This window comes from Drosophila yakuba, chromosome 2R, assembly GCF_016746365.2.
Source record: "Drosophila yakuba strain Tai18E2 chromosome 2R, Prin_Dyak_Tai18E2_2.1, whole genome shotgun sequence".
NCBI lineage: Eukaryota > Metazoa > Arthropoda > Insecta > Diptera > Drosophilidae > Drosophila > Drosophila yakuba.
This window is the reverse complement of record NC_052528.2, coordinates 11,864,905-11,887,553: the sequence shown is the minus strand read 5'-3', so window position 1 is coordinate 11,887,553 and position 22,649 is coordinate 11,864,905. Positions and strand designations below refer to the sequence as shown.

Sequence of the window (22,649 nt, the reverse complement as noted above, 5' to 3'; positions counted from 1 at the left end):
CAGTTCATCAGACGCTTTCAAGTCCATTCAATCCGGCAGATATTTAGATATTTACACCGCAAGCGGGAACTCAAATATTGGCATGGAGTGCCCTTCAGGGCGAATATTGACGCGTGTGCAAATATTCGATAATACTATCAAATGTTGTATCAAGTTATATCATCATCATTATGCCAGAGAGCAACAAACTTGGCCAAACCCATTTTCCGACAAAAAAAGGGGGGGAGCCCAACGAAACTATGCCAATTATTTTATCAAAGGGAATTTCCCTGCGAATCAGGGCACACCATCGATTGTTTGCCGTTATCAGCTGCGATTGGGCAAATATTTGCCAAAAAAATAATAATAATAATCAGCCATCTACATTGGACGTGTCGAGTGAATACTTATAAAAATGGCAACAACCAAACGCTAATTAAATAATACTGTTCTCCGTTTCTTACACGTTTTCTCCAGCCGTTCGTGGTTGTTGCTTTTGTTCCGCTTACACTTTTAATTTATTTGGCAATCAATTTGAAGTATCGACTGAATGTCGGATGTCCCCATGCCTGCCGGGTTGTTAATGTGCCGAAATAAATAACTGGAATACCTGGCATTCCATGGGCGTGAAACCAACTGGGCGACGTCTTCGCCAAGTTCCGTTTGCCGCTCCATTCAATTTCTCATGAGGCCACAGTGTGTTATTTACAGCAAGTATTTGCTTATTTGTTCTAAATGAACAACAAAATGATTTTGGCATGAGTTGGCTCGAGGCAGCGACTTCGAGTTGATTGAATCGTTCAGCGTTTCGAGTATTTTTTATTTTTTATTTTTTATCGTACCGCTCAGGTATTTCTCGTGCCCTAGGCATTCCGAAAGCCTCTGCCACTGTCTGAACCCCTTCATAAACTCGAATATGCAAATTGTGACCCGGTGTGATTAATTTTGCCAATAATCAACCTGCGAAAAATTCCACTTGCACTTGAGGCGGATGTGAAGATGGTCGAAAGAGAAGTGCTTAAAATAGTGCTAATATTTCTCCATATTTTGATTTGAATATTGTAAGGGGACTCTACAATTTTTACACTATGTATCAAACAAATAAATTAGAAACCTTATATGTTATTGGATAGTTATCCTTTCAAATTTGCGTTCTAACTTTTAAGCTTGTCTACTTACTTAAAGTAGGTCTTATAGGGTCTTTAGTAAACTTTCACCGAAAATAAAGCCTTAACTAATCAATGTGAAGTCGAACCTTGACTTTGCTGGCTCAATGCACTCCAAGTACTCCGACGTGGCCAGGATTGAAGCCTTCTTTATAGCTGAGGGATGGTCCGAATTTAATATGTCTAATGCAAGCTGAGTGCCTAGGGGCTAATATATATTTACTGGGGAATCGCCGACGATGGCAATGAACGTGTGCCGAGCAAATAAATGAGCAATCAAGAGCCAAATTAGCGGCACTTTTATAGTAGCTAAACTGGGGGCTTTCGATAGCGTCGGTTTTGATTGGCGCCAGGTGAGGTAAATGCGCATGGAAAAGTTGACTTGCACCGCCATCGGGACCATCGGGAGAGATATCAGGGTGCAAACTTAGGAAAGCGCCATTATCAGTGACGAAATCAAGCCATTACAAGAACAAGCCACGACAAGAACATTGTTAAAATCTAATCCCCAATCTTAAAGATTCAGTTTTCTGCCATTAAACGCATTGCATTAACAAGAGATCAACAGGTCTCTTTGAAATGCCTTCAGTACTTGTATGCCATATTCATTGACTTTTAAAGTTGTTAATGCAATTTAATACATTTTTAATTAGTGTCAGTTCAGGTAAAAATTACAAAAGCACTCGTCAGATTTTTAATGCAATATTAAAGGTTTTTCTAGGCGGGTTTAACCAAATGGTTCGTTAAAAGTTATCAAACTTGCTTTGTCGTTTTTCCCAGCCATTTAATCTGCTTTACTAAACATTGAAGTTCATCAATGAAAAGAAGATAGCACGGGGATTTCGCTCACTTTATGTTTGTAAAAATTTCCACTGAGGTAATAAGGATCATATCGGCCGACTTACATTTTCTTCATTTCCGCCAAGATTTTAGTTGTTAAGAGCATGTACCTAGACTACCCAAAGTATATGTTTGGGCTTCATGTTAGAAAAAATACAATATGGATTAGGATTGACTATTGAGGTTGATGCTTACAATATAACTATAGGCTTAGTGGTTTAATATTAACACATTTGTGGATCAAATAGTGATAACCTGGCTCTGCCCCCACCACCCCTCTCCAATTTGGGTTCTTGTTTTATTGGTAAGTTAACCACTGCCGGGGTATTATTGGGTGCTGTTTAATTTCCTTCTTCTTGTTGCGTAGCCCCGAAACAGCGACGCTTATCAGGAAATTATTTCAAAACGTTAATTGAATTGTCAATAGATGGGGAGGCAGAGCCGCTTTTGGGTACTGGGGACTGGGGACTGGGGCCTCTGGCAGCGGGTGATAGTCGAGAAGGAAAGGTGTAGGAAAGATATACGCCTGGCCCAGAACATATACTCGTACTTCTTGGTATTGCCTCTATAAATACCAAGAGCCAAATGTATGTAAGTCGGTCTCTAATTGCATTTACCAGATAAGAGTTTTGTGGCGGCTCGAGTTTTGTGGGCTTTCTCGTTATGGAAATCCGTCCAAGGCCACCATAATATCCAAGTCAGTTAACTTGTTTTTGTTATTCTCAATATCTGGGATTGATGATCGTTATCTTGATCAACATTGTTTTGGCCAACAGCGGAAAGTTTCGCTTTTGGAAACGTTTCCAAAAACGTGATTTGCGATAGGAGAGTGCGAATAAACGTGTTTCCCATAATCACTCTGACTGGCATTGATAAATCGGGCTACCTCAAGAATGCCACAAATTTCGGTGGTATCGGGGTGAATGATAGTTGTCACACAAAATGGGAATTCCCAAAGCTTCAGGGTTACCCAAAGGTCAAGTTGAGTATGCTATACTTGTGACTTAACAACTTAACACTAGCTTAAAACGCTTACTATCAAACAGATTCTTCAATTTGAATAAAAGTGCTGTGTGTATCACTGCATATTGTTAGATGCCAAAATCAAGAAACATTCCGAAATCAAGCTGCCAATCTTGAAACGTGGATACAAAATGCTGGCCCAGACGAATGATTAAACAACTTTGAGATACGAAGAGTGGACATGAGGTCTGAGCTATCTGGACATAATTTGATATGATATGAACTTGATATGATCCCGGAGCCAAGTCGTAAATTTCGTTTCTATTCCTCGAAAACAGGCACAGTTGAGACCTCTTGACATTGTCAGTGATTTTGATTTATGCTGCCCGGCAAAACATTCGTATGTGGTATCGATTTGGTCTTCAGCCATAGAAGGCTTTCGCTGTAAAGCACTTTTCCGACTTTTACGCCACGATTTCCGCTTTCAAGAGTTTTGTGGCGGTGAAGTTCTCCTTTTGTTCCACCAATCTGCCGCTGTTGACTTTGCTAATGTGTGGGTAAATATTGCACTTTTCCTGGGATTAAATGCTCCCCCGAGCTCAAGTCGACATCGATGCCGAGTGGCGGGAAAGCCTTTTAATTGATATCCAACAGATAAACATCCCATCTTTTAATCGCCCGAAATCTTCGCTTTTGTGTTGAGGGTGTAGAAGCACTCGCTGCTGGCCTATCCATTGCTATCATATCTCTAAGACGTTATAAATACCAGCAGTAATTTGCCAATCGCGCACCTTATATAAATTTAATACCCTCGCACTTGGCCAGACATGTGCTTGGCCCTCTTATCGATGTTCTGGTTTGAACCGAAAATCATCTAAACGTGGTGCAAAGAAGCAAACAAACTCAGGCTAGGACAACTGAGGGCCGCGATGCTCAAGCCCTTATATAAGCTTATTGTTTTTTTAGCAATCACCCTGCTGACCAATTAAAACAAATGACACGTTAAGATAGCCTCCTTACTGCGCAGATGTTTTGCGGGCATTCGCAGTTATTACTTTGAATAACAAATTGGTCTGGCGAATATTGGTTTTTTTATGTAAATATTATGGGCGCACGCGAAATTGATGGAGCACAGTGGGCCAAGTTAGTTGGCAGCTGGCCAAGAAGTATTGCCCCTACTCGGCGAGCCCATATAATTTATACATTATTAAATGCTGCACAAACAATGGATTTATCAATTGGCGAGTGTCAGTCGGGAATGTTATCAATACCACTGAAAGAAATGAAGTACATGAAGTTATGGTTCAACTTAAGAACTGCACCTTACGGTAGATTAGTAAATTTCATAATTTGTAAACAATTTGGTAAAATTATAATACACAAATAATATTATTATTTACTTGAACGACTTACTTCCAAAAAAGGTGAGGTCTTGCATTGGAATACCATGGCATACTTAACTGTAACAGCAACTTGTTTCCCGTGATCGTGGGGTCATAGTTCATGTGTTCGAGGGGTGGATATCCACCCACTTGCCGCCCCAGTCCCCCGGCCACCTGACTCCCCCGCCCATCAGCCACTTGCCCCATCCGATAGCAGAAGCAGCAGCAGCAGACTAAGCTCGCAATCTTATCGGAGCTGCTCTTATTGATTAATATAAAGATACTGACAGCCCAATCGGCGCAGTGCGGTGGGTATCTGTATCTGTGTATCTGTATCTAAATGGGGAAGGCTAAGCACGGGCCCTCCGGAGTTCGTGGAACACTTTTTTCACCTGGCCGGCGCTTCAAGCTGACATATAGAGCAAACAGAAAGACACAATTATTTTTTCATATTATTGTTATTTGTTATAATGGCAGATAGGGGGGCTCCTTTCGGACTGTTGTATCTGACACGCATTTCTCTGCCTTTGGCGCCCTCACAGTGTCGATAAAGGCGGCATTGAATGACTGACAGTGCACTGAGCGAAATTCCACCGCCGCGGCCGGGTGCTTAGCCCCAGCTATTTGCGCACTTAGATAAGCGCCTTTTTGGCAGCCCATCAAAAGTGATAATCGATTGCTTTTCAGGTGGTTTTTGCTTGCTGCTCGGCATTTCGGAAGCTTTGTGCTGGGGAGCGTTTTTATGGGGCGGAATTATCGCGAAATGGAATTTAATGGCTGTTGTTCAATGAAGAGTCATCCGGTAGTATTAGCACTTAATTGCCATATGTAAACATAGCCCCTTGAAAAAAGGGAAAAATAGTTTTGCAAACAATTTATATTTTATGCTATAAGAAAGGTAATAACTAAGATTAAAATAAATACATTTAGTTAATTATTAAATGGTATAGCGTTGGAAAAACTATATCTGGGATTATTATTTGGTGCATTCAAATGAACAATCTTTTTACGACTAGTACAGAGTACTCCCGGTATTCCAGCCCTAAAATTGGGGAACCCCCACGATCACTTTCACTGCTGTGCAACCAGCCCAAGCACTCCCACCTGTCATTGCAATAGCTTATGTCAACCGCAGGTGACCCACTTGTAGATCCCCTGACTCCGCATATTATACCATCCCAGCTTTCAACGCATAAAGGCAGCCCCCGCAGGAATCAGGGCCTAATTTTTGGGTTATATGCACAGAGAACTCTCCCTTTTCGACGGGCTTTTATCGCAATCCAAACTTCCGCTCAGTGTATCCCCGCCCCATTTTTTATGGAGCGTTCTGCGGCCAGTTGAGCGCCAGGCGGCCTTTTTGTGATTGAGATTGTGATTGTGCTGACAACAGAACCAGGCGAAGAAAGACAGCCGACGAGCTGTTTATGATGATGATTTGTGCCATGTGCCATATGGCATATGCTGTGGCATGTGTGCCATATCCATGCGACACAAGTTACCATGATTTGGTGTTTTGGCTACGTCTCTGGGCTGAAAAACTGTTATAAACACCACTGTTTGAGCTGCATAATTACTGCCTGTTGTGTATTTCCTGTAACATGCAAGGCCTAGCATGAAGCCCTCCCAGAAACCTCCCCATCGTCGTCTGAAGACAAACAGAAATGGGTCTATTCATGGGGGCTTATAAAGCTGTTCCGCTATTGCAAAACGCATTTTGTCTTATCAGTGAGGCAACTGTCGGCTAAAGAACCCAAAAGGCTCTCGGAATATTCCACATTGCGAAGCATTATATTTGTCTATCAACAGATACAAAAGACTGGAACTTGTTTTTAGGTCTAGTGACTCAGTCAGAGTCAGATTCTTGGTTTTTTCCTTACCGAATTTATGTGCAACTCTCTTTTTCATGGGCCAATATTCAGCCATTTTCTTTGACCTCTTTTAGTTTCCATGGCATTCCGTTGTGCAAAAACAAAACTTATTAATAGGGAATTTACATTGCTTTTCAGTGAGCTTAAGTTCTAAAATTGATGACGAAATGGCTTTGAAAAGGTAATGGAGGTCTTAAACGGAATCTTAAATGTAAATATTTGTACCGAAGGAATTCAAAATATTTACCATGCACCCAAAAATATTCCACCATAGATTCGGATGGATGTGATAATCAACTAAAGACGAATTATATATGCTACAAACTATATTGAAAAAATGCAAGAATAATTCCAAATGCTAGAATAAATAAATGAAAAAAGGGTAATTAAGTTTAAAAGTTTTCACGGGGTACCATGACTTCGATTATGTGCGCGGTTTTGCAATCGTCGCATTTGGTTGCCGCAACGCAGCGGCACGAGAATCAAATCAATTAGTACGCTTGTCAAATGCCATGTTGTATTTTGGATTAACAACTGAAGCAACATATTCGGCGATATCGATAAAACGATAACAACGACGCGTGGCGAGCTCAACTGTACTTAAGAGCGCTTTAACCTTGTGTTTTTATTTTTGCCCCGCTAATATTATATTATCATAGCTGAGGAACGGAGAAGGGGGTACATACTTAATACCCAAGCTTGACCATATTTTACATTGGCAACTGATGCTATTTTTGGTTATTTCCGCTGGTGGGGCATTAAAAACCGATCCGTTTAGCTTCACTCTAATCCAGTTGACCGGCGCAACGGTCTATTTTGGTTCCTTGGTTCCAAAAATGAAAACCAGCTCCGCTGTCCACGTTTGCTATCGGTGTAAGTTAGGTCAGTCACATTTGGAAACTTTTGCTGGAGTACAGTTGCGCTCGATTGGCTAATACAGTGCGGCCTCGATGATCTGAGCTGTGATTACACAGCCTAATTAAAATACCACCCCGATAATTGGACTGAAGTACGGGTACTCGAGGCCACTCGATCGCACATTTTGCAGTGCCGAATTCCCTTATCGACCAATCCAGGCGAACGACCTTAACTGGGTCGACTCGACTGTGTACCACCCTCGTTATGCAAGTCCCTGGCAGTCCCTGGCAGACTTTGGCCAAATATTTTAGCCATGAGTAGGCGAGAGGGCCTGGAATGCTAACTGCTATCTGTTATCAGCTATATGCGTCGCTTCCGCGTCACTTGATTGATCAAAGAATGTTCAGGCAGGCAAACGGAAAACGGCAAACGGCAAACGGCAAACGACAAACCCTTTTTCGCTTCTTGTCGCTTTTGCGTTGTAAACCAAAACTTGGCGATCTGAGGGCCCGACACTCGAGAGCCCCGGCGGCTGATGGCTGATGTTACGTCTGATTTGGAGCTGATAAAATGCCAGGGCGTTTATTGTATTTGACTTGATTTGTTTGGCATTGTCTCAGTCTATCTAATTGCTGTCTACAGAACTAGAATTCTCGGAATTACCGATGGCCAAATACTAGAGACGAGTGTGTAGGATTACGGGCTACCACTAACAGAAATTTCAGTTAGCTAGACACTCGTTACACCGACAGGTGATTCAGTTTCAAATGGACTTTTGCCCTCCAATCTATGCGGGTGCCATTTTTTCATTCGAGTCGCAGTTTCGCACAATTTCAAAACATATAGGGACTTAATGGATTTGCTGGATGAGTAAATTGTTTGAAACCCATATCGCAGGCCGTCCTATAAGATGCATATCAAAAGTATGCAACAAATTAATTCTTTTGAAAACCGCATCAATAGATGGAGTTCAGACATCTAAATAAAAGGAATCAAAATTCAAAATAACCGAGAAGTCCGTCACTTTCCTTCATTTTTACGAATTTTGAGCAAACATGGTTTTAAGAAAATTTTTGTACTGCTGGCCTCTGAAATATGGCGTTGTTACAGTGGGCATTGCCTTTGGACTAGCGGACTTCATCGTGGGCAGCATTGGGTGGGATATGGTTATCTCAAACAAATATCCGAACTACGTGGTCGAGTTCTTTAGAACCATGGACACCCAAATCTGCGTGGCCGGATTTGCAACCCTGTTCTGGCTCATGATGCTCGACCACTTTCTTCTGATCTACGCCGTGTTTTACGTGAGTTCGAATGAGTCAGTTCAAAGATTTTCTCACAAAATTCGCGTCCAAATTCAGAACAAACTTCTGATTATCGGAACCTGGCTGTTGATAAACTACATGGTATTTTTGTTCACCCTCGTCACCGTGCTGTTGGATGGCTTGCTGATCCTCAGAATAAGTATGCTGATGTGTTTGAATGTTTGGATGTTTCACCCAACTATAACCTTTCACTTTAAGTTGCCCTCGGATACTGCTTGATCGTGGTGAAGTCCTATTATAGTGAGTTGACTACGGGTGTGGACGTAGATTCCGAGTCCAGCGAAGGAGCCATTAGTAATGACAACGAATCGAATCCCTAAATCGTGAAAATTAATTAATTAGAGTAGCAATAAATTCGTTTGTGGAAGTAAAATTAGACTTTTTATTCTATGATATCTATGCATTCATTACCAATAACCAGTTAAAGTAAAATCAACAAAAAAGCGATAAAATAAATTTGTTATATTTTTATCGCCAATCCGAACTCTGTAGTCCGTATACTCCCCCTTTTCGAGAAACGCTTGTTGTGTGCTTATCTTCCTCCTTCCTGAAAGGCAAACAGGATTAAGCGATAATGAAACTGCACTTTCCGAAAATGCCGTCAAAAGCCCCGCTTCAGACTCATTAAAAATCCATTAAACTCGATAAAAATGAGAGGGACGCAGGCTCCCCAGAAAGAGCGAGACAGAAGGCGGAATAAGCATTTCTTAATAAGCTTTACACACAAATGTGGAGCACTTGGTGACAGTTGCCAGTGAGTTTTTGGGTTTTTTTCCCCCAAAAGGGTGAAGTCAACACAGGCCGAAGTGAAACAAAACAACAAAAAAGTCGAAAGTCGAGGGCCGGCCACTTAAAAGCTCATTTTGTGAGTGCATTTCGGTGTTGCATTTGCAAATAAATCATTCGGTTTCCAATTCCGATTTCATGCTGCTCATGAGATATGCAAAAACCCGACGAGTAAATCAGCTTCCAAAGCGTTTTAACTACAAATGAGCCAAATGAGCGCTGATCACGAGCTGCTTATGGTCACGCATTCATTATGAATTAATTCGTATACCAACGGATAATCCGGTGCACAAGTGAAACCTAAAATCAACTGGTAGGATTTTATATATAGTAAGTAGTGTGGCATTTCTAGTGCATGAATCACACCAAAAGTGACTCCAAGTGACTCGAAATTTACTTCCTTATATATTCTCAACTTAATTGAGATACATGGATCATTTTGGATAGATGACTAATACTTCAAACGTTTGTTAAGCAACTATTATATTTCCTTTGTACAACAATATCAGCTATTTAGAAACAACGCAAGCACCCACTTCCGTTTACACAATATTAATTCTAAACAAGATCACTATTATATATATGAATGACGTATAGAAAATTGACAAATATAAAGCCCAATTGAGAGCACAATCATAATCCATTTCAATGTTTCTTGAATTTGTGAGTCATAGCAAGAGCGCATAACCCATGTTTGTACTAACATGTAGTTATAATGAGCACGTCTTTGGAGAACCATAAAACCTATTTACCAGATACAGATACAGATACACAGTCGAGTTGAATGACACCCTCGAGTGCAGCTCACACACCGTGTCAAACATTTATCAGGCAATCGATAAGGAAAGGAGCTCCGCCGATCCGCTCTGCTTCGCTACAAAGTTGGGGATAAAGTTATCAACGACATAACTCCCGATACAAAGCGGTTCGGTTTCACAACTTTGTTTAATGATTGGCATAAAATTCACTTTCCGACTGCCTGCCGTGCGTTTTATGCCCTGGATCTGAAACGGGGTCGGCGGAGTCCTAAAACTCCTGATCCAAGCTGCCGACTGCTCCTCTAGAATTTATGCGGTGCCATTAAAGAAGTGTCCATAAAACGCTGAGCTTAATTAAAACGCCACGTAACGCGTACCCCCGAGGATGGCGTTTAGAGTTGAGCTGCAAATCGCTGGCAGGCAACCCATATTTATGGCTACACAAATCGGCATCCTTTTTCAGCGCCTAATGAGATTTTCTCAAAAGCAAAAATCATAATTTCCACGCGCAACGAAGCGCAACAAATGGCCCTTTTGCCAGGTGGGCGTGGCACTTGCCGCAGTTTCAGACGCAGCTAGTCACACCCATTTCAGAGAACAAAAGGGAAAAGCGGAGAACTTGAGTGAAATGCAATACCAAATATAATAATAATACAGGTTTTTTATAAGTTACTAATAGTTATTAATTGGTTCAATTATAATAATATCTGGGATCTCTCCCTTTCTGGACCTTGACCGCGCTTTTAGCTGTTGATTACCTCACTATCTGACTTGAGGTGATTTTCATATTCTTGGGGTATTTATTCCTTAGGTAGCTGACAAGAAAATCGTTCACTCTCACTTTTAACTTCACTTTGAAACCAGCAGAATGACAACTTTGATTCGCAGCTTAAGTGGCCTTTGGGAATACAAATTTATGGACGCTCCTCGAATGTGGAATTTAAAAGTGACGTGTTTAGCCGTAAAAATAAGTGATATTTCTTTCAAGGAATTCCCGTGTTCATCCGCTAAATATAAAGTATTCACCATTTGCTATACACACTGCCAACGGAATTTGATTTTTCATCGTTGAATAGCAAGTATCTGATCGAATGCAGAAGGAATTTCATTGTTCTATATCAAAATCAAAATCTCAAATGCGTACGAATAAATCTAATCGTGGTGGACAAGGAAAGAAGTCACTCATATTGTGATTACAATTTTATTTAATACTCGCACTGCGAATCTCTTTTATGATGGCAAGCGAATGCAGATTGGGAAATCGATTTTGGCTTCGTTCACAGCAATTTGCCGCCACGATTATCTATTGAATTCCCACAGGCAAGTTGGCAAATATTAATAATCCGCCGTGTTGTACCGCTTATGCAATGCGCCGCGGCAATTACAGATTTCTTAGCGATTGCCCGCCCATCGAGTCGTAAGTAATTTAGGGGCGCTGAAAATCCGATACCCGAGTGGATCATTAAAATCGGAAATTTTCTGCACATTTAACAAGCCACGAGATACAGTATCTGCGGCTCCTTGGGACATATACTTGTAGTATCTGTGTATCTGTCTGGGTCGGCATATCAATTTCACCCCAGGACGATCTGCACCCCAGGAGCTTGATATCTCGGCGGTCAGGGCTTGTGTCCTGAACCCTTTCGTCGCATAAGGCAACTTAATTCGCTTCCGTTTGCCAATCCAAACAGAAAAGGACAAGAAGAACGCATAAGGATATGTGCACTGAAAACTATTTCGAGGCTTAGTGAGGGTCTGATTTGCTGTAAACTAAATAAATAATTCCTTTTTAATGGGCACATATTGTTACAGACTAAATAACAGTGTGCTCAGATTTGTATCTAAACTATATGACGATAATTGTCATAATTTGCGATATTTTTACTTGATATTTATATAGAAATTTCAAATTTTAAATTGAAAACTTCTTTACCTACTTTGCTTTCAGTGTAGCAGCTATAGCAGGGGAGGATTGGCAGTCCTTCCGACAGCTTCCCTTGCGGTTCCCCCTTCCCTCTTTGCCCCTCTGCCCAGCATTTGTGTGTCAGTTGCCAGTTTCGCGTCTTTCCGCTTCCGTTTTTTTTCTTACTTGCGACTGACGACAGCGACTCGACCGAAAGCGACCCCATAAATCCGCTCACTGTTTGTCTTAGATTGCCTCACTCCCATTTTCCCGCTTTCCCGTTTTCCCGCTTTCCATCTCCAGCTGTCCTTTCTCGTAACTTTTCCTGGTCGCCAGTTGTCCTACACACATTTATTTTCCTTTTAAATGTGTTTTTTGTTGATTTTATTGCATCGCCCTGGCAGTTCAATGAACGCATTTGCCGGCGCCATTTGCCAAGTCATTCCCAGCCCCATCCCCATTCCCATCCCCATCCTCTTGTATATAGACCCCCTGCTATAGGAAAAAAACCCCTCCTTGGCACGTTGTTTTCTTAAATTTCATATATTCCAACATATTACATTCTCATACTCGTTGGAGGCACGCAAACATTTTGGCGTACATTTCCGCAGGAAAATGGCAGCCGAAATGCCAAAAGGCCAGCGGACCAGGTGCTGAAGGTGGGTGAAGGTGGGTGAAAGTGGGTGCTCTTCGGGCGACCCTCTGCAGCATTTTCATGCCGTTTAACATGCAACTGGGGGCGCAGTGGAGCCGCAGGTGGGGCAGAGTCATGGCTAGACTCGTTACCCAGAGGGCGGCTTTTTGAGCCAGCTAACAGTGGCGCACATTTGCTAGAAAAGTGCATTAATCCGTCTATAAAGACGTATTTCAATGTTTTGATGAAATTTAAAGCATAGCCAAAAACGTGAGTGTTACTATTTTATATTTAGCTGTGACTAACCCTTTTGTAGTTGTAAATAAACTCGATAGTAAACTCCAAACTTCAGGTCTGACCCACTGTTGAACCATCTCATTTTCCCCTTTCACCGGACTGATCCATTATGTTATTACATTTACTACAATAACCAAATTACAGGTCTGTCGAGGGGCAGGCACTTCCGTTCTATTGATTACATTTGCATTTTGATTAACAAATGATTCGACCCCCTCCCCCAATTGTGCATCGAGGCTTTATCCCCCAGTGGAGCATTATTCACTGGCATTTGAAATGCTTGGGGCAAGTGTTTAGATTTGCTTTAATCACCTTTATTACTTGTCAAACACGAATCGCCCGCAGGCCACGTTTTCCGCACTGGAGAAGTGTGTGGGCTGGATGTTTTGTTGGCTTTGCGGTTTTTTGTTTACATGTTCGGTAACAACAAATGTGTGTAAAATTCAATATGCTTCTGGCTTTTGCGGTTGGCCCGAAAAACTTGATACCAGCGGATGACACGTGCCCGAAAACCGAAAAACGAAACCCGAAAACCGAAAACTGAAAACCAGGAAACCGCAAGATCCTGTCCAGATAGAAGGGCGTGGTCGTAAACCAATCTGGAAGGGAATCAATTAAAGCTCATTAGCCTGGCCCAAAAACGAAAATAGCCAGGAAGCTCGAGCGATAAGGTAGCTGTCCGCCCGTCAAGTATAAATATATGCGGATAATAATATACGATCCGATAGCAAAGTCCGTTGTGGAAAGGCGGATGCCACTGGAGACGATCCGATAGAGCGGGTGTCATGGAATCTTTGGCAAGGAATTTCGCTGCGATTTATTTACGATTTATTTTGATTTCGCTATTGGGGCAATCTTTATGAGGCTCCCACTATGCGCACCATAAATCTCCGCCAGCTGTGGCGCTTTAAAGCCAAATTCGCACGTCATCCGGGCGAGACTGGGTGTGAATTGAGTATGTGATATGACCCAGTCGTCCCCGCTTGACTGATAAGAGCTGGCACTCGGCACAATTGTGCCCAGTCATCAAACAGTAATTAAAAGGGAATCACATAATTAATACAATTCTCAAGGACTTTCCAGGGCCCAGAAATGTGGCACAGCACCTACTTTAAATGTATCTGCCTATAGGCATCCATACCTGAAGTAGACTGCTTCTAGTCTTAGTCATATCTATAGCTATAATTAAATAATAAAATATGTTCAATTTAAAGACCACCAAAATTCTGGGTAAAAGCTCTTATGTGGTTTTAGTGCTTCTACAGAAACATTCAATCTTACAATCAGAGAGTTAGCTTTCGGGTAAAATAATTGTTTGTAGTAACTGGGAATAATTGCTGCGTTGAAGGTTTTCCAGCCCATCGATCTTATGAGCCTTCCGACAACAACTTTCACCTGTGCCAACTGCCAAAGATTTCCTTATAACTATAACTACAGGCCACACGATACCCCCAAGCGTGACTCATTTCCCAGGCATTTTCGCATTTTCACCTGGCCAAATGGAGGCTCGCCAAAATGGCTCGCCGAATGTCCAACGAGCGCGTGGACACCGCGTTTAATCGTAATCAGTCATTGATATTGATTGGGCGATACCGTGCCCCACCAAAAACCACCCACCCCACCAACCGCCACCCGCCGACTGGCACCACCCACCGCCTCAAGAAGGCCGCGATGATTGACAGTAAATAGCGGCGCTTAGTGTGCGAGTGAGTGGGGCTGCTGTGCGAGGGAGAGGGAGAGGGCGATTGGGGAGCTGGTCAGCAGTTGGCCTCAAAGTTCAAGTGGGGCCAGCGAGGAGCTGCCAACCCGTTCCGCAGCCACATGGGGCTGTCAACGCGATAATCAAGTGCAAATATTTATTTGGCAGTGCAACGTTTGAAAGTTAATTAATTGAGTTTGCCACGTTGGGAAAAAGGCATTTCCGGCATCACATCAAAGATACAAAATAGCTTTACGAAACCAAACTTGGTAAGACGAAAAAGTTCAAAGAAGTCACATTTATTTTTGAATTAAAGGTCGAGCTTAAAATTTATTTACTATATTTATAATTTGGAACTATAAAAGTTGCATATTTAAATCTTTAAACCTCCAAGTAATTGTAGTACTTTTCTCAAAATTGAAGATATGTAAACCACTGTATTTATGTCTTCATTGAATTAATCAAATCTCTCTCGAAATACAGAAACCAAACGAAACGTAACAAAACAATTTGTTTGCCAAAATGGCAAATTAAATTGTTAAGTTTATTAAGCGGCATAGTTGGTTGTCATGCCGATGTCAAAAAGGCCAAAACGGTAAACGGCGAGGAAACCAAAAGAAATAAAAATAGCCAAAATGCTTTTGGCCGGGCCTTGAGTTGGCTATGAATCTGGCCAAAACGGCTGCTTGGCTCACTCGGAGCCATTAGGCAGACAATAAGCTGCGTCTTTTTAAATGGCTGTCTGTGGCAGGTTCTCGGCGACCGGCGCATGCAATTAAAGCCAAGCCGAGTAGTTGGCCAAGAGGTTAAAATGGCCACCCACGCCGTCGGCTGGCCAATTAGTTTGATGAGCGTTTTCCACTGCCGTTGACGGCAAATGGGTAGAGCAAAAAATTAATTAGCTTTTTGCGGTATTCGCTTGATTGGCCAAATTGACAGTTAGCCCTCCGAAAAGGAGCCAAAATAAAGATTGATTTGAGTTTGGGATGGCCTTTTGTGTGGTGTCACTGGTAAACTGGCTAAGGAAAACGTTTTTACTTGGTTACTTAACCTCTAACGTAATGTTTGAACGGAAGATAAGCAATCAATATACTATAATTTCACATTTTCGCGACATCTTTTTGCTATCAAAACGGGTTCTAGTGTAATCTGGAAAAACACCTGGATTAAATATTCCATAGAATTTCCCCTAAAAAACAGCTCGTTCATCTCAAGAGGCCAGCCATCCAAACATCACAAAATATCGATTAAATGGCTCTTTTGAGTGGGTCCAAAACACATCCCAAGTATCGTCATCGAGACGGTCACGTCTGAGAACTTTTATTTCGCTAATGAACAGCCCTCGGCTATCACTTGACAACTTAACATACTTCTAGTTGTTTGTAAGCGAATCTAATCGGTGGCAATCTCCGTAGCACATTCCTTGTGACGTCACAGCGATAGCAATCCGGCAATCTGCAATGGCCCGTGACTTTGGCCAATATTTTTCACGAAACTTCAGTCGACTTTCCACTTACTCGCAATGTAGCAGCTGCTGTACGGCTCTGGGCAGTTGGCAACAGACTGATAACTGGGCCGAAAGAAACGAATAGTAATTGTTTACGATTTTGTAGGGGGGGCATGGTCCCATCGAAAATGGAATCTGAGTCACGAGACTGATGAAATTGTCGCTCCAAATTATTCAGGGAACAACCTTTGTACCGAATCGAAAATATAGTCCGACATCGCAACCTAATCCCACTTAAGGTTTCTGTTATTTTCACTTCACATTTGAAAATTGTAATTATCTTTTGAGTACTGAACGTGACTGGAGGAATTGAAATGTCATTTTCGACCCCACAGATAATCCTTATTGGCTGACCACATGTTTACTTTCAGTTCAGGGCTACAACTTCTTATAGTAAGACGATTTGAACCCCATTTTAGTTAATTTAAACTTCATGTGTCCCTTTTACAAGGAAAGACCTCTTCTATTTGTAAGTGGTTTTTGTCGTTATCAATAGTTTTCTATTGAATAGCAATAGCCAGGACCCTATTTTTATCCCATCTAGTTCGAACCTTCCCGAAATAGCCCCTTTAAAATGCCTTATTATCGGCTATTTCACACCCACCTATTCAACGGCCAATCATCTCACTGTCATGCTGCTAATTTCGCCAGACTTTAATGAGCTTAAAGTGCCTCCCAGTGGGGCAATCGAATCGAATCCAATTCAATCCAAACCGTGTCTGTGCCAAAGTGCGTCAGCAATCAACCAGCGAACCAAGTGGCTGTCATTGGTCGTCATCGGCAGGCGTCAGGAATCAGACATCAGAAAACAGAAATCAGGCGTCCACATCGAACATCGATACTGACAATGGCCCATTATCATCGGCGGATTACAAGGATGGCAAGGAGGACACAAAAGGGCGACGAGCGGACTGCTCACGGTGCACAAATCGTCATTGTCTCATCGAACAAAGGGAATCACAAGAAGCAGTGGCACTTCCCCATCCCCGCCCACACTTACACACTGTGCATCCATGTCCATGTCCACGTCCTTAACCAAGTCCATGAATCGATTGCCAGTGGACCGCGCCCCCTTCTTGTGTTTCGCATCCTGGCCGGGAACCATTGTCAATCAATGTTCAATCAACTGCTGCATTTTTGGCAACTTCCGCTGGGAGAAGTAAAGTAATGTCCTCCAATTGACACACTTCTTGTGCACTGAGAAAAACGCCAGTTTTAAATGCTGAACGGCTTAGGGACCAAGAAGTTAGTTAAGAAGCTAAGATGTTTTATAATATTTTATTCAAGGTTTCTGATTGATATAATATTTTATCATACAAGCAATGTAATCTTCTTAAATACTCTCTTCAACGTTTCTAACTAGTAAAATACTTTTTTATGGGGGTAATGTAATCTTCTTAACATATTAAAGAATGCAAATGCTATTCAAAAATATACTTGACATTTCTTCGAGTGTCCTGGCAACGGATGTCGCATGCGGGTCCTCATTCTGTTGCTTTATTGTGACCCTAATCGCTTTAAATTGTGATACACTTAGGGGTAGTTCCGCTTTATTGCGTGGGTGTTAACCGTTTTTATGGTCATCCGGAACTATTGCCATTCCCGTGATTGTGATTGAGACTGAGTGTAAGCCCATTAGGCGAACAGCTCGACCAGGAAACAGATCCCGGCGAGGGCGTGTCCGCCGCCCAAGACCATGGCAGCCATCACTATGTCCTCCAGTCGCAGTGGTTCGATGGCTTGCGGTTGGGTGGGAAAGAAGTGCAGGAAGCCAGCCTTTACGGCCAACTCGTGGACATCATCCACCAGTTTATTTTGCAATCCGGTCTCAAACAAGCGTTGGACATGATCATTGTAGTGTTTTTCCAGGACCCAGTTTTGCTTAATGACCTGAACGGCCCAGGTGTAACCCACGGGATTGGGCAACTTCTTCATCCTGCGCCTTCGAAGGAATTTCTGTTGGTATAGGTAGAAATCCATCCTGTCTTCCGAGTCCACGTATGCGTAACTTGGATCCAAGTTATTTCTCTTCTCCAAGTGTAGGGATTCCTCGACCAGCTGGAATCTCTCCCTTAACTCCTCCGAGCTTCCGTAAACCGAATTAGGTTTGATATTGTGCTTCTGGAGTAGTATGCTCACATTGGCCGCCTTCAAGTCGGCCAAGTTTTCAATGGGTCTCTGGTACAGTTTTGTGGTCAGCATCATGGACAGCAGTGCTACATATAAATTGCACAGAATAAATCCAATGCCAAATAACAGGAGCAGTAACATCAATTTGGAGCCACGCGAAGACTGCGGCAAAGATAGCTCCCGGTTCAGCAGAGTTTGTACGGCCAGCAGGAGGTACTGACCCACATCCCATTCCTTGAAGTGCAGGCGATGGAGCAAGGAACCCATTACAGCGATATAGACCACGATAATGCCAGTACCGATCCAGACGTACATGTCAAAGGGCCTGAAGAAATAGTAGAACTTCTCGATGGGGTTGCCAAATGGCGCCATTATAACCACTCGATTTAAGCGAACTGGTTGACTGGTGGCATACTCGTAAGTTCTTATGAATATACTGCCACAGGCATCGACTTCATCATTTCTGACCATCTGCAAACATTCGCCCGTGGAATAGCGTTGAAATTGAGGAAAAGGATTCGCTTGAAAAGTTGCATTAAGCTGATCGGCAAATATCTTTAACATGGTGGCTATACTGCCCTTATAACGATTCGGAGAATTCGGTAGTTCGTCTTCATCCACAAAGCAATGAGGCGGATCGTTGGTCACTAAAACTCGCATTGGATAACCCATCAAGTTGCGGTTATTCCTGTTCTTTATATACTCTCTTAAGTTTGTAGGCCTTATCTGCAAGTAAGGATAGGGTTTTATTGACCAAAGTTCGTTACGCGAGTTATAGATTAGCAAGTGTGAAAAGCCTGCATTCCAGTAAGCTTTACATATATCCAAATAGCTGTTTGTATTTTCTTTATCTTCATCTATCAGTAAAATATCATTGTATTGTCTATCCGTGAGATATGATCTTAGTACATCCAAAGTGGCCAAATTCCAATCAAAATCCTTTTCAAGTCGTATTATAAGAAGCACAGGTTCGTCGTGATAGTTCTTAAACTCTTCACTTATATTTTTAAAAATGACCAATTTCGGGTAATTGTCATCTGAACTTGGAAAATCAAGAGATTCCTTTCCAAAGCCGATGTAAATTTGGCTTTTTATTTTAAGTTCAGCACTTAATTGTGCAATGATTGTGTCAGGAATGGACAAAACTATCCTCAAGATTATGATTATCAAAAGGATTCTAAGCAACGACATCTCGAAGGGCTTGTGAGTTAATAAAAGTTATTGGAAAGACAGGCGGCAAAGTAACCTCGGTTGGTTAATTCAATAAAGCGACGTAATTAGTTGGATAAACTTATTATGAAGAATTAATTAGGGACGCAGAAAGGCGTCAAATATGTACAATATGCAATTAATCTTCAATTAAGTGATGAATTGGATTCGTTGTTACAACTTTAAGAAGGGCATGTCCAAATAAATGTAATGTGAGTTAATAAATTGAAAAAAATTAATTTTTTACAAACGTTTTTTTTTAAGTTTTTACTACATATTTGCAATCATATTTATAAGTATTAATATATTTTGGATAAATAAAGAATTTCCAAAAATATATTGAAAATATCACAGACTCTGAAAAAACTGATATTGTAGCGTTTCTCTTGCTGAGATTCAAGCAGTTAACATTTTTAAAGTTGGACGTTACAGTCGTTTAACAGCGCGCCCTGCGTAACAGCTCGAGCCGCTGCCAACAGGTTCGAACGGCAACAGCTGTCAGCTAACATGGCGCGTTGCACTCTGCTCTCTGGCCGAATATCGCATGCAATAAATGTTACATTGCAGCAGCAATGGCCGCGCTCACACACACACGCGCACAGACTTTCACGGGGAGCAACAACAAATGCGCAAGTTTTCAAACCGCTTTTGATGTGTTTGTTGTTGCTGCCGCCGATGTTGCCGCTGCGCCAACTAATGTTGCTGGTTGCGCTTATGTTGCTGCTATTGCTGTTGCGTTGCCGTGGCTGCTGCCGCTGTTCATGTTCATGTTGCTGCTGGCGTCGCTGCTGCTGCTGCCGCTGCTGTTGCTGCTGCTGCTTGTGTGGAAAGGAAGAAAAACACAAAGCCAAAAAATGTCGCACGTTTCGCTTCGGTTTAGTCTCGATAATTCAATCGCCCTGCCAAGACGTTCAACGTCTCGCTGCCGCAACGCCTTTAGCCGACATTTTGGCCAACGTCCCGAGTATTACGCGACTTACACACCCCCATATAGCCAATAATAACGAATAATAAACGTAACGAAACGTGCCCCCAATACAGTATTGAAACAAGAAATATATATTTTATTTTATGCTTACTATTGCTGCAAGCGCAAAGCGGAAGTACATCGCGTGTGTGTGAATTCGCGAGTGTGCACGTGTGTGTGTGTCTCCGTTTGTCGGCCAGCAATGAGTTTCGATTTCATTTCGCTTTGAACGCACATAGAGAATAGCAGCGCCCAGAATACTGCATATATTACTTAGAGGGGACAGGCTATCGGTCAACTGATTACACGGGGCCAACAACGCCGAAACTGCCCAATGTCAGCCACATCGGTTAGCCAGCACGTTATCACCCAGCGACAACTACGACACCTCTGAAGCTCTGAATTTTAGTTTACTGCTCTGTGCCGGCAGTAAATGGGTTAAAATTATGTACATTAATCGCCGAATGAATGTCGAATCAGTTAGAGAGACTGCTGTTTTTTATTGTGAGTATTGCCAGTGATCGATGGCCCGGCCAAGTGAAGGTGAAGTGGTATTACTCGATTATGCTTGATTTGACAGCACTTTGGGATACTTTAATACCGGGGATCCAACGCGGCTTTTCCAGAACTAGAATAATCCAGAATATCCAGCAATACAGTTAGTGCTAGTGGAAGATTATGTGCTTAAAGGAAGGACTATAAAACTACCAAATGAAACCTAAACATTATGAGAAGATAATTTGTTTTTTGAAACTTAATTATAATTTTGTTTACTAATTATTTTAGCTTGGCAATAATCAATTGATTTCAAGATTTTTAGTTTTTGCAAAACCATTTTAGATTTTATCTGTTTCTGCCCTTTGAACATATCCCAAGTTAGCCAAACTGATGTCTAATATGGCTTCCTTTGGCTAACTAGCTCTTCAAATTGTAATTGATTGATATGGGAAAGAGCCTTACTATTGAGCGACCCTCGTGTTGGCCACTCGAATGGCAAAACCCCCCAAGACTATAAAACAATAACTATCAAGGCCTCTCGAGCGAAAACCGCAGCCTCAAGCACGGCTATCGGGCGTCGAGTTAGCCAAGTTACATGGAGCTCTCGGGCCAAACACTTCCTCAACACACAGCATAGGCCCACCAAACACCCCCACCGAAAACTCTCTAGTTGGTAGCTTCAAAATCTTATCAAGGCGCTCGCTTTGTAATGCTATCGAGCACTTCCTCGCCTCGAATTCCTCGCCCTGGGTAACCTCGTTTCGGTCCCCGTAGCCAATGTGCACGCTTTATTTTCCCAAGCACTTCTGCACCGAGAAAAAATCATTATACTTTTTGTAGTTATATAGTAGTTCCTCACAATGTCATTGAAAGCTTATTTGTTGCAAACAAGTATAATTCAAAGTGCAACGCATGCACAACTATCCGCAGTGTACTTTAAGGTACTCTAGGTGGGTGGCAAAAGGGCGGGGGCGTAGGAGGTTGGGCACCGAACTTAAGTGAAGTGGTAGAAGAAGCCAAGGGTTGCGGGGTTTTCGGCGGGTTAGGGGCAACCAAACGCATTATTTTGTAATTATCGACAGAGTTCTAATAAATAAACCGTAGCAAGGCCCCACACAAAAGAGTTTGGTTACTTTTTCTGGGTTGATGAAATTATGAATGGAGAGAAGGTGTGGCACATGTGGCAGCGGGAGGGGGAGGGGCAATAATACTCAGAAAAAAGTTGTAACTCTCATTCATTCAGATATCTCGGGCAGAGCTAAGCCCACCTACTAGTATAAAAATAAATCTTCCAACTGCAGATAGCAAGGCTGGAGTAAACAAAACGTAGTTTAGCATTGTAGCCGACTTTTACAATAATTGCCCAGAGATAGTTGGTCCCATAAATCGTATGTGATTGCAATTAAAACTTCGCAGAAATGATCAAAATTACATGGTCAAAGTCCTATTTACATCACGACAAGCCCAGAAGCACCTGACTTCCATGTATCGAAGGTAGATCTGGGTCCGACGTGATTTACAACCTGACCTGGCACAATAACACAAAAGTCGGCGGTAAAGGGGTAAAACACAAGCGCCGCCCGCCTGGCGAAACAATAAATTCATTAAACCAAAGCCACGATTATTAATGAATGTAATAAAATACCAAAGAGACAACTAATCAAACATGATAAATTACCGAACAAAGGGGCATTTTTGTGGGGCAGGTGAGGGAAGGTAATGGCTACCGACATACGCCCCTCCAGGGGCGTCCAAAAGGGGGGCCACTCAAAGATGGCAATCGAAGAACAGGCAAACAAACAACATGAAATACTTTTGTGCTCTGTTTGCACTGTGCCTGTGAGGGTATCAAAGTATTTGTCGTGACATCGTGTAAACAT

At 42.2% G+C, this 22,649-nt stretch overlaps 3 protein-coding genes and 1 long non-coding RNA gene across 8 annotated transcripts in view; 2 read left to right on the top strand and 2 right to left on the bottom strand.

Annotated features, from left to right (window-relative positions):
- LOC26535277 overlaps positions 1-4,248 on the bottom strand; it is a 33,143-nt gene extending 28,895 nt beyond the window's left edge. Inside the window, exon 1 of the long non-coding RNA XR_001454209.2 lies at positions 444-4,248. This is a non-coding gene — a long non-coding RNA (uncharacterized LOC26535277). The remainder of the gene's footprint in view (positions 1-443) is intronic.
- Positions 1-22,649, top strand: part of LOC6530236 (uncharacterized protein DDB_G0288805) — a 58,866-nt gene that overhangs the window by 14,076 nt on the left and 22,141 nt on the right. The window contains exon 1 of one of the 5 annotated variants that reach the window (XM_039371933.2): positions 20,180-20,775. The exons of the other annotated variants lie outside the window; for them this stretch is intronic. Coding sequence (XP_039227867.1) covers positions 20,740-20,775 — 36 coding nt within the window. The 5' untranslated portion in view covers positions 20,180-20,739. Of the gene's footprint in view, positions 1-20,179; positions 20,776-22,649 lie in introns of those variants that run through there. 5 annotated transcript variants of the gene reach the window in all.
- On the top strand, positions 8,050-8,754 carry LOC6530238. Its single transcript, XM_002091139.4, has 3 exons — positions 8,050-8,360; positions 8,418-8,520; positions 8,580-8,754. The coding sequence occupies exons 1-3, from the start codon at positions 8,112-8,114 to the stop codon at positions 8,699-8,701; spliced, it is 474 nt and encodes a 157-aa protein (XP_002091175.1). The 5' UTR covers positions 8,050-8,111; the 3' UTR covers positions 8,702-8,754.
- Positions 17,156-20,045, bottom strand: LOC6530237. Its single transcript, XM_002091138.3, has one exon. It carries the CDS (start codon positions 19,284-19,286, stop codon positions 17,601-17,603), a length of 1,686 nt encoding a protein of 561 aa, XP_002091174.2. The 5' UTR covers positions 19,287-20,045; the 3' UTR covers positions 17,156-17,600.